Source organism: Aplysia californica, unplaced genomic scaffold, assembly GCF_000002075.1.
Source record: "Aplysia californica isolate F4 #8 unplaced genomic scaffold, AplCal3.0 scaffold00366, whole genome shotgun sequence".
Taxonomy (NCBI): domain Eukaryota; kingdom Metazoa; phylum Mollusca; class Gastropoda; order Aplysiida; family Aplysiidae; genus Aplysia; species Aplysia californica.
In genome coordinates this window covers 434,862-448,764 of record NW_004797636.1, presented here as the reverse complement: position 1 = coordinate 448,764, position 13,903 = coordinate 434,862, and the positions used below count along the sequence as shown (strand labels likewise).

At 39.6% G+C, this 13,903-nt stretch overlaps 1 protein-coding gene across 2 annotated transcripts in view; it reads right to left on the bottom strand.

The window, feature by feature from the left end:
• Nucleotides 1-4,970: 4,970 nt before the first annotated feature.
• Nucleotides 4,971-13,903, bottom strand: part of LOC101851658 (polyphosphoinositide phosphatase) — a 38,790-nt gene continuing 29,857 nt past the window's right edge. For both annotated transcript variants that reach the window (XM_005103275.3, XM_005103277.3), the window contains 4 exons: nt 10,834-11,008; nt 10,221-10,300; nt 9,410-9,565; nt 4,971-8,172 (listed from right to left, as the gene is read on the bottom strand). In XM_005103275.3, coding sequence (XP_005103332.1) covers nt 7,995-8,172; nt 9,410-9,565; nt 10,221-10,300; nt 10,834-11,008 — 589 coding nt within the window. In that variant the 3' untranslated portion in view covers nt 4,971-7,994. The remainder of the gene's footprint in view (nt 8,173-9,409; nt 9,566-10,220; nt 10,301-10,833; nt 11,009-13,903) is intronic.

The following is a 13,903-nucleotide window of genomic DNA, read 5'->3' as shown; positions in this document are numbered from 1 at the left end:
ATATATATTTATATATAAACACACATCCACACAAACAAAAACACACACATACGCAGGCCCTTACACATCATCATCATAATCGCCATCATCACCATCGTCATCTATCCCTGCTGTATAATCTATCAACTATCACTACCCCGGTACCATGCTTTGCTGTATTGCGCAACCTATCACTACCATCATGTTCGGCTGTACTGAGCTTCCTCGAACCTCATTAAAGTATCCAAACGTTTCAAACATCGTTGTTAAATTATAAAGAGATTGCAGTTTACAGTTAAATACAGCGAGATGGAACACAGGTCACATTTTGGAAGGAAAAGACCCGTACATGTACAAAGAAGATACTAAGGTTTGTTTTTTTGTTTAATGCTCACTTAGTGCGGAGAAAAAGTAAGACGGACGGACGGACAGAAACAACAGAGGGATAGTAAAAAAGTAGGACCTACCAGTGGCGCCTTCCAACTACCCACACAAAACTTTAAAAACACAAGGGCTAATCGAGCTGCTCAAGTGACGTCAATCCTACCAACAAGTTGTCCTTGTTTGTTTTTAATCTTAATCATCGGCATACTGCTAGTAGTAGTAGTGCTAGGTGTAATCAGGTCATTTACTAATTTAGAAGTTTCTGAGTCAGAGTCAGAGTAAAGAGAAGCACATCGACACAATAATGGCCACTTAAGGCTGAGAAAAAGTAAGTTTAGTTTTAGTAGAGGTTTTACGGCGCTCGTAAAGTCTGCTTAAGGTCATATGAGCGCCAGAAGATTAGAGAGTAACAAACATAAAAAAGAAGGGGAGATAAGGACGATAGATGTTTCTTTGGAAAGAAGAAGCAAACTACACCAGAGCACCCGCCAACCACTCTAGACAGACAGAAACGACAGTGGGAAAGTAAAGAAGAAGGACCCACCAGTGGCGCCCTTGTCACTGAAAAGGAGCACAAGTAACAGGCCACTGCTAAAAGAGTAAGCTTTCCTTCGTGTCTCGGGACAAAACTACAAGAACACAAAGGCTAATTGCCCGCTGTTCAAGTGACGTCAACTACACTTTGAGATCTGTTTAATTGAAGTCTTTTCAGTTATTGTTTGTTTTTTAGCTAGATCATCGATCTGGGTGCAACAAGGTCATTATCTGATGTAAATAAATGTGGGCGTTTTGTTGTGTTTTGGTAACTTAGATCATTTACAGGCGGGCTTCCAACTTTGCAAGTCAGGGGCTATCCCGGGCTGAGAAGGATATAATATCTCAGCTCAAAGACCGACACATTCTATAAAACAAAATTTCTCCCGACTAGGGAGTCGAACTCGGGGCTCCTGCGTGCGAAAGCAAAGCACTTAACCGCTACACCACACACCCCGATTTACCGATTTAGATGAGCCACATTACCAGTTGGGGATAAGAATACACGTGGCCGCCTTATACTGTGCCATTATAACGTTTAACCCCCCCCCCCCCCTGGAAGGTGGTCATTTGTACAAGCGATTGTCTATAGATACGGATGGCCGTTTGAGTAGGCTCGATTGTATTTTGAATCGTAGACAGGTAGCGGTTTTTTTTCGTGTACTGCCGGCATTTCAAGTCATGCGAGCCAGTCTGACGAGGAAAAGAGAAGAGTAAGACTAAAAATAGACCGATCTTAAGCTGATTTGTACTTGATTGCGTGCATGTTGAGTCCCGTCTAGTATATCAGAAGATCATCTTATGAGTGACCAGCGAAATGGGTTGACTTTTGAGTCAAAGGTCCGATGTACTAATTGTCGCATTTACTTGCTCCGTGGCATTACACGAACATTTGCGGGTTGAAGATCCAGAGATACCCCAAATCTCGAGGGTTCGATCCTCGGTCAGTGCCAAGGAAACAAAAAAGCAAACAAAATGAAAACCAGAAGAACACTTTGGGAGCCATGACCCGAGTGTGGCCCTGCCCCCTTAGATTGTCAGTTAGGGCAGAAACACTTGCTTGAAAGGGTTCTTTCTCCTAGCCACTATACGTACCCAGTCGTGTAATAAGAGGAGAAATTACGGCAAGACCTAACAACTACAGTACAGAAGTACCACGCCTTCCAACCACTCCAGCGCAAGTAACTGGTTCACTATTATTATCAGAATACAGTATCCAAACTACAGAACTATAATTAAAGCTTAGTATAATGGGGTGTCTCAATACCGCAGTGGGTTACATTTTTAAAATGCAGATGGGTTTCTTTTTACCCCCATCGACACAAGATAGAAATAGGTAATTTAGAAGGGAAGCTTCATCCCGCCTGTCGGAGCCAATCCGGACTGAGGGGAGTACTGGTACAACGTCCAAGTAGAGCTAGAAAGACCGAGACACTCGATACAAATTTTACCTACATGGGAATCAAACTAGAATCTTCCGTGTGCAATGGCGAAGCACCTACTAACTACTGCACCACAGATGCCTGTACTGGGGTTGAGTAAAGTAACCAAGAAACAAATTATACAAATTTCAAAATGCACTACATCGCGCGAAACAAAACGATTATTGGAAGGCCTACAGGGTCATCATAAGGCAATGACACAAGATGGTAGTAGATATTAGGTTATTGGACCCTCGTGAACGAACATAAAATGGTCTCAACACTTATAGTCCAGTGGAGATTATACATTCTTTTGTGAGCACTTCATGTGTGGTGTATTTGATGCTACTGTAGCCCTTTGACTATTAAATAAACTGTTCCCAGAACCATAATACTGTAAATGAGAGCTTGCAAGTAGGGTATTTGTATAATAGTGCTATCCACAAAGTTTGGTCATGCGCGGGCCAATATATATATATATATAACAATGCAGAAAATGTGAAAGAACTCAGATTAGCTGCCAATCTTGGCAAAACATGGAAGTTTTATTCATGTACAACTGAAAATAACATGACACGTGGGTGCAATCTTTGCTGGGGTCCGTGAAGAAGCATTGAATTCCGGGTGCATCATTCAAGTCTGTTTAAAACAGCTTTTGACAGAAAAAGTATTTCCTCAAAAGGGCCTACTATACATGACATAAAAGAATCCTTAATACCCCTCCCCCGATCCCCAGAAAAAAACAACAACCCAAAAAGCCCACTCAAAAAACAAGCACACACATACAATGCACACATGCACACGGAGACACGCTCTTACACCACTTACAAAAAAAAAACGTTTCAAAAGTAGCGGCATACTTACTCATTGAATCACAGCACTGGTGGCAAGCTTCTGCCCTTGAAACGAGACACTAAAACTGACGACCATAAACACGTAAGTAGGCTTGCATAGCCATAAAATGTGCAGGGCAAGAGATATGAACCTAAACAAACCGATGGCTGGATGCAAGACTCGACTTTTACCACCATTTTGCAATTTAACGTGTGTTGTAGTCTTGCACAAAAGGCCATTAGCCAGGCTCTTGTCTCAAGGCTAACTTGTGTTACCAATCTTCCATTTCTCTTGTTTTCAGTAGTCATCTTACTTTTGTCCAATCTCTCCTCTCTTTAACCTTGTATTTTGACATGAAAGCCTGGTCAGTGGCCTTCAGTTTTAGTTAACCAGGAAAGGCAGCTATACTTTACCAAAAATCAATACAGATAAATCTCACACAAGCCAATGGTACGGTATGATGAGACCATGATATACCAAAAAATAGAAAACTTAAAAGTGCAGAAAATTGAAAAATGAAGAAAAGCTATCATGTGGAGGGATTACTATTTTCTTAAGGGTTTAAAGGATTGCTAAAAAGAATACGAGATTTATATTTCTTTTGTTTGTTAGTTTAATTTTTTTTTGTTTTAGTAGAGGTTTTACGGTGCTCGCAACTGCATAAGGTCATATGAGCGCCAATGGGTGAATGTAAACAGAGAAGTCCTTATAGGGAATCAGGCTTACTGTGCTCACCTCTCTAGCTTCAACAGCACAAAGTCTGCTTCCACTATCAAGGCACCCCGGAAATAGTGGGTCACAAAAGTGTGACAAACAAACAAAAGAAGTAAAGGGAAAATGACGATAGTAAGGATTAGGAAAGAAAAAGCAGCACTTCCCTGTTGCAGTTCAGGCACAGTTATGAGCATGACATTGATGAATAGGCCGATTTACAATTACAATTCCACTGTGCATAAGAACATGGTTAATGTCCCCCAGTTAGAAATGGCCTAAACACACTTCAGTAAGTAGCACCGCCCCTGGGGGGGTATAATTCTTTCCCAATTAGGTGAGACGTGAGAAGTATGGTCATAAAAGTAAATATGATGACACAAGTGGTGTGTTAAAAAGGAATGTGAAAGTAAAAAATAGATGAGTAATGAAAGTATGAACTGTAGATGATTCAGCTGCAGGTATATGAAACTTTCAGGAAAATACAAAAAAATGTGAAAGAGCCTCATAGTCAGAGCACTCCAAGAAACAGAGTTAAATCCACAAAACATTGCAGTCCACTGCGTGAGAATGAGAGCACAGCAAAAGACTGGCAATACATTGCCCTCTGACATTTTAAAATACGGAAAAAAATATCAAAGCTAAAGCAAAGCAGCTACAGTACCATCAGCAATGAAGCACCCCACACTGCAACCCAAGAATCTCACTATGAAACAGACATAAAAACTCAATAAAGAAAAAACGACCTTTGAGCACGAGTGTTTCTGGGTCTGGGACTTAAGACACAGTCAGCAATTACAGGTGACTCATTGTCGCTGCTGATGAATTGTTTTTAATTTTAGTAGCAGTCTTTTTACAGCACTTGCAGTGCAATAAGGTCATATGAGTGCTGAAGAATAGATGAAAAGAGTGACATACACAAAAAAAAAAAAAGGAGGAGGAGAGATGAGGACGATAGATGTTTGAAAGTAAAGAAGGAGCAAACCACACCAGAGAACCACCCACACTGACAAGTTACAGTGCACAGAGATCACATCTTGCCAGAAACAGATTACGACAAAATAAATTTAGAAGACATTCAACATAGGTTTTTTTGTTTTTTTTTAAAGTTTAATTTAGTAAGAGGTTTGCAGGATTTGCAAGACAATTATGTCATATAGGTGCTGAAGATTAGAGGGGTTACTATAAAGTATAGTAAAATAAAAACAGAAAAAAAGGAGTGATAAGGATGGTGAATGTTTGGTGGGAAAGAGGGAGGAAACAACACCAGAGCATCCCCAGACCACCCACCACTCAACAAAAGTAGAAAGAGCAGGTCAAACTAGAACGGCATGCTCTAACTGTTTAGTAACAAAAGAGGGTGGAAGATACAAGCAACAGACACATTTTACAGACATCATTAGGATGAAACCAGACCAAGACTCTTACAAACACAAGGAAAGCCATTACTGATACATTTCACAGACTGGCTGAGCTCAGGACACAAAGCTGTCGAAGACTTTAGACCGGTGAGGGGAAGCAGGGTAAAGAAAACTTACTCTTCTTTGAGACAATCCGTATACCTAAATCACATTTTTCACATCAAAAAGAAGAAAAAAACACAAGACAGTAATTTATGATATTCAACAAACAGACTTTGAGACAAAGATGCAAAAAGAAACTGAAGCAAAAAGAAACTATATTTTGCCAATACTTCAATATTAATATATAGACCTAAGCATTAAGCCAAAACCAACCTGACCCAACACAGCATTCCTTACACAAAGCCAATTCTAGTTTTACCGTGTTAATGTGCCAACAAATTTTCAAACATGAAAAGAAATCCCCATTTTCTGGGTTTGCATAAGACATGAAATTAGGATGCCTCTTTCATTTACTCAAAACAATAACTTTGCCCATTTAATATCAGTCACAACATTTACGACAACACCTAGATCTACAAATAACCAACACACTTGCTCTTATCTGAACAAGGGGAAAAAAAAAAAATTTATAAAATGGCAGATAATACCTGCTTGACTCAAAGAATGCGGTAGAGTATTTCAAAGGGACAAAAAATCTGCACAGCACCACTTATTGCACTTGAAGTATTGGGTAAAATACATTTCACAAGATCAACCATATCGACGGCTGAGTGCAAGAAGTGACTTTATCCACTTCACACAATTTCAAGAAAAATTAGTTTGAAATTTTGAAATCTCTATAACATAGTCAAAAAAGAAACATTAATATCTCAATATCGAAGTAAGCTACAGCTAAGATATTTACAAAGGTAAAAGAATGGCTTAAAATCTCACCATCCATATTCAATTACTCCATTTCTACAAAACATGGATACCATCATTTCTTGCATTCAGCCATCAATATGCTCATCATATCAACATATTTACTACTCACAAACAGAGAGTCAAAAAAGTATGTATTTCAGAACAGTAACAAAAACATGGCTTCAACCAAAAGAGTGAAATAGTCATCATTAACTAGAAGTTACTCCAAAATCCAAATAAAAGAAAACAGTCTGGCCAAAACCTCTTTTTCTTCAAGAGTGATTTTTACAAATAGCTACAAATAAATAAGCTTGGAATTCTTTAAACATTGATATCCCCATTTGCAAACATGAAGATTATGCACATGACAAAAGAGACTAAAAAAAAAATAATTTTTTGACAGCAGTTGTAGTAATGATCACTTTATGAAAGGTCTAGCCAACAAAAAAAGCAATTTGTTGTTTTATAAAATACATTGTTGGTACTCTGCTGGAACCCTTGCTGACTCAAATTTTGGCAAAAAGGTTGTTTTTTAATCCTAAAAATTTCTGATACCTTGAAACACAAAGCGTATAAATATTCAATCTAGATTCAAACAACAAATTCTTCAAAACGCACTTTAAGTTTTGCTCGAACCTCTCGATCCAGCCCAAATACATGAGTGATCTGTTGAGCCTTGCTAACACAAAATAGCGAGGTTCCATCAGAGCATCGGTTGAGCCCTGCGGGTCGGTGAACCTTGCTATCTTCCTCCATTGTTCATTTCCTTTTTCGATTTCACTTGATGCGTTGAGGGACAAAGAAATTTTCCCCCACACAAAACATGTAGTAACTCACAAGCCGGCCATAAAACAACCCAGAGGATGTTAAACATGTGCATTTAAAAACAAATTAAAGATAGCGAGGGTAGTCCAGAGCAAACTAAAGCCCTGTGTGCTCTTTTGTAACTTTGTTTACACCTTAACGAGGTTCAACAGAGCAGCCATTGAGGCAGAGAACCCGCAAAATAAAGGATGTTTTGTTGGTAGCTCAGACCACACAAAAATGCATTTAGGTAAAACACATTCTTCATTGAAAGATTTTTTCTAAGGCCCGTAACAAAGACAAAATTTGATTGCCTAAGTGTTAACATTCACATTTCAGAGAGGTTTTTTTTATCACTCCTGTAAAAATTTGAGTTAACAAGGTTCCAAAAAAGCACCATTGACATGTTTTGAAACAAAAGTTTCCCCAAAATGTGCAGTTCCCTCCAAAAAATCCAAATGAATGCTTTAAAAGTTTCAACCCCAATATGTTATGTAATACCAGCACCATATTGGAATTATATAATGCTTGGGAATCTCAGTACTTCCCCATTGTTAACATCTTTAAGGCTTGTTCTGCCTGGCTTTTTATGAGAAGTTCCAGCTTTGTGACTGATAAAACAAAGCAAGGTGCGTTGTCTTTAGAACACAGATCATGCGGGCAGGACCAACGCATTCAATCGGAGCGCTCGTTCAGTCTCAGTACTTTCAGGCTGTTTCCATCGTTATTGTTTATTCTATGCAATGTCAATATGTGAAGTTATATCTTCATTCTTTTTCTACCAATATTTGTATCACTCATCTGTCTCTTATATCAAGCAAACAACCCCCTGATTAAAGATGATGACCTGTGACGTATTGCATACAGTGGACTGTTCCTTAACATACAGGGTGCATATATACGACAGACATGTACTTTTACAGATGTACAACTAGATCTGAACTGACACTTAGAAGTGCCTTTTGTTGGTATACCAGATGCAGGCAGACACATATGAGAACTTTTTGTTTACATACTTACATGTACTTTTTTTATACATGCACTTAGTCCAGGCTGACATTTACAAGTATTTTTTGTTGATGTACTTGATGTAGGCGTGTCTGTCCACATCAGAGACAGGCCCAGCCCCACACTGCCCTCGTTGTACGTAGGCGGCATAGATATCTCGGGCTTGGCGACTGACCGGCGGAGGCTCAACGAAAAAAGAACTGTCCAGTTTGAAGGCTGAAATAGGGAATCTGGTGGGGGAACAGCAAAGTTTCAATGAGAAAGTGAGAGGGAGTTATTACTATTATCAACTCAATATTTTCATCTTAAGTGATCTTTCATCCCTGGTCAGTTGATTTCATTCAGGTGAATGCTGAACCTTAATAAAATTAGGGATTAGCATAGAAAAGTTGAAGACCAGAAGGAGTGGAGGAATCTGGTAGCCAAATCTTCAAAAACGCCCCGACGTACATCCAGTTTACGGGATAAGTGAAAGTGAAGGTGAAGGTTTTACAGAGCTCGCAACTGCATAAGGTCATGTGAGTACCAAGGGGTGGATGTCAACAGAGAAGTCCAAACAGGGAATCAGGCTTACTCTGCTCACCTCTCTAGCCTCTACAGAACAAAGTCTGCTTCGACTATCAAGGCACCTGGAAATAGCAGTTCACAAGAGAGTGATAGACATGCAAAAGAAGTAGAGGAAAAATGATGATATTAAGGATGAAGAAAGAAAAAGAAGCAGTTCCCCCTTGTTGTTCCAGCACAGTATGAGCATGACATTGATGAATCAGTCCATTTACAATTCTACTGTGCATATGAACATTTTAAAATGTTAATATCTCCCGTTTGGAAATGGCTTAAAGACACTTCAGTCAGTAGCACTGCCCTGGGTGGGGAAACCAACTGAGCAAACGGCACATCCTCAGATCCACAGAACCAGTACAACACACACATAGGTAGGGCTGACTCACATGTCAATAACTAAAGATAACCATTCGACAGGCCCATTATGACAGAACAACACACACAGGGATAACTTACACGCCTGTGAAAGTAAGAAATATAACCCCCCTTCCCCTTCAAACTGTTTGACCTTGAAAGCAACTTCCATGGTCACCATGGGGGTTACAGTTAGCAGTTTTTTCTTACAAGAACTGGGAAAATAGCAAGCAGTGATCAACATGATGCTCAAAGACATGGGATGTCATACTTCACGTTTACCTACATCTCAATACTTGGAGGAAACCACTTTGACAGGCCCACTATCACAGAACAACACACTAGGGGATGACTCACATGTCAATACCTGGACATACCCTTTTAAACAGACCCACTATGACAAAATGACACACTCACATGTCCAATATCTGGACATACCCTTTTAGACAGGCCCTCTATAACAAAACAACACACTGAGGGATGACCCACATGTCAATATCCTAAAACACCCTTTTAGACAGGCCCACTATGACAAAACAACACACTTACATGTCGACGCCCGGCGGCAATCGTTTCGACAGGCCCACCATGGACTCTTTGCTGTCTCCATTCCCACTGGATGAGAGGGGGCGGTTAAGAGACTCGGTACTCTGCCCATCCGCCGGCACTTCTTCCTCTTTCTTACCACGGCCAATGTCCACATACCTGTTGAGAGGAGGCAAAGGGTACCATGATGTCAGCCGCAGTCACTAGAAAAAAGAATAACTCCAATGTTTTTTACTCACCCTACAAAGCAGAGCTAAAGAGAGTAGCTCATTTTTTTTATTATGACAAAATTTGATTTCTAATTTATGCAAAAACTAGTCACAGTTTCATTTTGATTTTTTTATACAAGTAGGGTAAATGATTAGGCTTTCAATTTAGCAAATAAAAACAATTTAGCACCAAAATTTTTTTAAAAGGCGTTTTGTCAACTTATGGCAATTATGGGGTACATGTGGGAGAAACTTGCACTGCCTCAATGACACTAATATTTAGGTCTCATGGAGCACTTATGAGTGCATCGATATTAGTGCTGGTGACTTAGTGTACCCTCACTGGAACAAAAACGCTCACTTTGTCAAAGTCCTTACAACAGTGAAAAAGCACAGACATATTTCTTTTCTTATTAGGTAAGCTCAAAATTACTCAGCACCATATTTTGAGGAACAGATTTTAACATTCTTCCTTTGCTTTGATTGAGTATAAGAAATGTATGAATCAATCCATGTTCTAAGAACACTGTCCAGCAAACAGAACAGGTCATGTCTTGACCCTCATCATCTGGCTGTGCGGTCGGGTTAAGTGTTTCCCACCTTACCTTTTGTACATCTTCTGGTCCCGGGCGCTGGGTTCTGTTATCTCAGTGTTGTAAACTGTAGCCATACTAGGAAATAGATCCTGGGTACAAAGAGAAAGATCCCTGCGTGTTAGAGACTCACCACAACGAAATAAATTGTTCTGTAATCGTAATCTTTCTCTTTTTATTGTTGTTACTTATGTCTGGGCGTTTTATTAAAGCAAGTTTAAATTTTAAAAAAGCATTTAGAACCTCAGGGGGCCAGCAGTTTAAAGCAAGAGTTGCATAAAAATGGGCCAACCAGCACAGCTTATAAAGCCATTGATATAATAATAATAATAATAATAATAATAATAATAATAATAAAAATAATAATAACAATAATAATATCATCACCATTATTATTATCACTATTAACATCATTAATATTATCAATCATATTTGTATTATTCTTCTTAATATCACACTCTGGTAGCAGCAGCAGTTGTGTGTTTCTCTGGGGATGTGTTGATTCTCTTCAGTCCACAATACTAACAGTGCAAGTCCGTGAGTGATCCCCATCTCCTGAGCTGGCACTGTGGATTGAACACCAGCACCATTAGAACAACAAACAATAAAAACAACAACAAACAACCTTGAAAGAAATGTAGCGTCCCTCATCCTCAGAGCTGTCGTCAGTTGAGGAGTCACTGAGCTGTACACCGCCCTCACCGTCCGAGTTCTCCGATGTGTCTGAACTGCCCTCTGAGCCAAACGAGGTAGTGGAGGAGGTAGAATCTTTCCCAGAGATGTTGGGGTTTGACTCTGCCCTGTTTTGCAAAGGGGGGGGGAAAAATGTGTTAGGAACATATTTCTTCATTGAACCCCCCCCCCCCCCCCCCCCCTCTTCCACAAACTTCCGTCACTTCCACAAGTGGGCAGACAACAAAACCAGAATGCGTCGAGACAGAGGCCATAAATAAGACTCCCATCACCACAGATAGTAATTTACAACCCTCTGAAATTGCCAAACAAGATTAACTTGGCTTACCAAGACACATCTTATTTTGCAAAAATAGCAGGAGGTTCACAAGAGAGTGACAACAAAAGAGTACTCCACTCTGAGGAAACTGTGACCTTTAAATTCACATTCTGCCTCGTAATAATCCCATTCTTATAACAATAGACAAACTAGCCAAGAAAAGCATTTTGTTTGCACCATGACACTGAAGATAGTTCATTTCATTCAAGAGTAAAAATTCTAAAACCTTCTCTGGCGAATGTATTTTAACCTTTTCGCCGCACGGCCCTCCAAGTTTTTCACACCACTTCGGTGCTTAGCGCTCCTCTTTGATGCACGCTATTTCACAACCTTTCATGACGCCACGCTCCACCCTGGATTCAGGTACTTGTGCATGCAACAAAAAGTTTGCCTTTTCACTTTTCACTTTCAAACTTTCAAAAAAAGTAGTCAGATACCATTTTGGAACTGTTTCTTGCTGTCAGAATTTGAGCTGCTTGAACACATTTCAATTTACAGGCGAATTTCTGAGGTCATGTTTGAGAGCAATCCCGAGATGTTTTACATTCGCTGAAAGTTGTGGCGCTTAGACCGACGTTGAGAAGACTCACTCTCAAAGGAGTCACAGGTCCTATCTACATAGAAAGATCCGATGATGAAGATGATGTTGAAAGGATGAGGTTACTATGCCGGTTGACAATAAAGCATACCGTTAAATTTTGCCAAAGAAGCAACCAGTAGTGAATCAAGTATACGTGAGATTAGAATGCATAGACAGTGATGATGAGAGGATGGACCATAGGACTGACCGGTTGTTGAAATTACGATATGGCGACGGATATACTGTAGAGCTGTAAAGGAGAGTATAGAAAGACAAAAAAAATTAACAAGAATATTTGAAGATAAAATTCTGTGGGCTCGAAACACAAACAACTTTCCCCATATTTCTCAGTTTACTGGTATTCAGTGAAATCGAAGTCTCACAACCCAAACCACCGTTAGCATCCGATATTTACTGACTGGTCATTACAGAGGAGTTGATAAACTTTTTGAAAACTAAAATAAAACAATAAGATGGGAAAGGGACCAATGGCAAAGATCTGCAAACCTTGGCAAGTCGTTTACGTAGCAAAACCAAGAAACTAGATAATCTTGTAGAAATGGAATGATTCTTTGTTATCTATTTTCGTTCACATCAGGGTATACTCAAGATACTGACTCTCTGCGACAACTGACCTGGAAGCCCAGGCTTGCACTCATCTTTCTGCTGAATAATGATGTACGTGTAAAGAAAAGGGTCCTTGACAGTTCTCTCTTCTCGTTTCATATGTCAAACACCATAGCACCAGTGCACTACGGAGAGCTTTACCATGACATTAAAAAAATGAAGCCATTTAATTTATACGGAATCTACAAAAGAAAGTTTTTTTAAAACTTGTGAAAACCATAACAGGACTTTATATTGACGAAACCATGGTGTATTTCAAAGGCCGTTCCTGATCCAAGTTCAGATAAACCCACCAATGAAGGATTCAACCTAAGTGAAGTGTGCGAGAGAAAAGCGGGGCATGTTCTCAAAGAGAGTCAGTAAGCTGACAACAACACCACGGATACAGAACCTTTAGGCGGCAGTAGGAAACGTGCACAGGAAAGGTGTGCAGAGCTGGAATGTCAGCAGTGAACAGAAAATACCAAAAGAAAATTACACTGCACTAGGGCTCAAACTGCAAAGTTACACTCTACCCTGGCTGTTTTGAGGTGTACAACTCAACTCTGATCCGAAAGAAGCAGCAGACTCAACCAATGCTTGCGTATATTGAGCTGTTCATACATCTGCTCACAACACCACCTTTTTCATTTGTTCGGTTGAATTTTCTGATAATTTTCGTTGAATTATATCTATCATGGATTACGCTTGTCTGAACTCTTTGAAGAAAAACCATTGAGCTGTTTAGTGTGTATATCGGGGTGTAAAATTTGTTTTGAAAACTTCATTTTTTCAGCCTCAAAAGCTCTTTTGTACTGTTGACAACTTTAGTCAAGGAAAGGGAATATGGTCCAAAAATTATGCCTGTGTCGACAAAGAAATGTACTTTACTTTGACACCAAATACAAACGTCTATGATTTAAAACAACTGAGATTCATATCTTTGAAAATACCCAAAAATTGTGTGTTTCCAGGGAATAGCGCACATAAAATAATGGCGTTCTTAGGGAATGCGCACCGTGAAAGCCGCATGATGCGAAAAGGTTAAAAATGGAAAATTAGAGGCTAGTACTTCAAGGGTGGAGCCAGTCTGTCATATCAGAGTTAGAGGGAGAGCCCCGTAACTCAGCCTTATCCCACAGTACACATACAGCACAACTTTCAAACGTGTCACAACTCCTAGAAGAGGAACAACTAGACAAAAAGAAACAATATCCTTTTTTTACATTGCTCAAACTCATGTGGACAACACAGTTTAAGCCTAGTATTCAAGGTGGAATTTGATTTGAGCAGAAAATAATCACATTGACACAATAATCGTTACTTAGTGCTTGGAAAGAGCAAGACCGACAAGGAAAACGAAGGAACAGAAAAGAAGTAAGACCTACCTGTGGCACCCTCAGACCACTTGCAAGATTAAAACAAGCTAAAGTGGCGTGAACATAATGAGAGAGAGAGAGAGAGAGAGAGAGGGAGAGAGAGAGAGAGAGAGAGAGA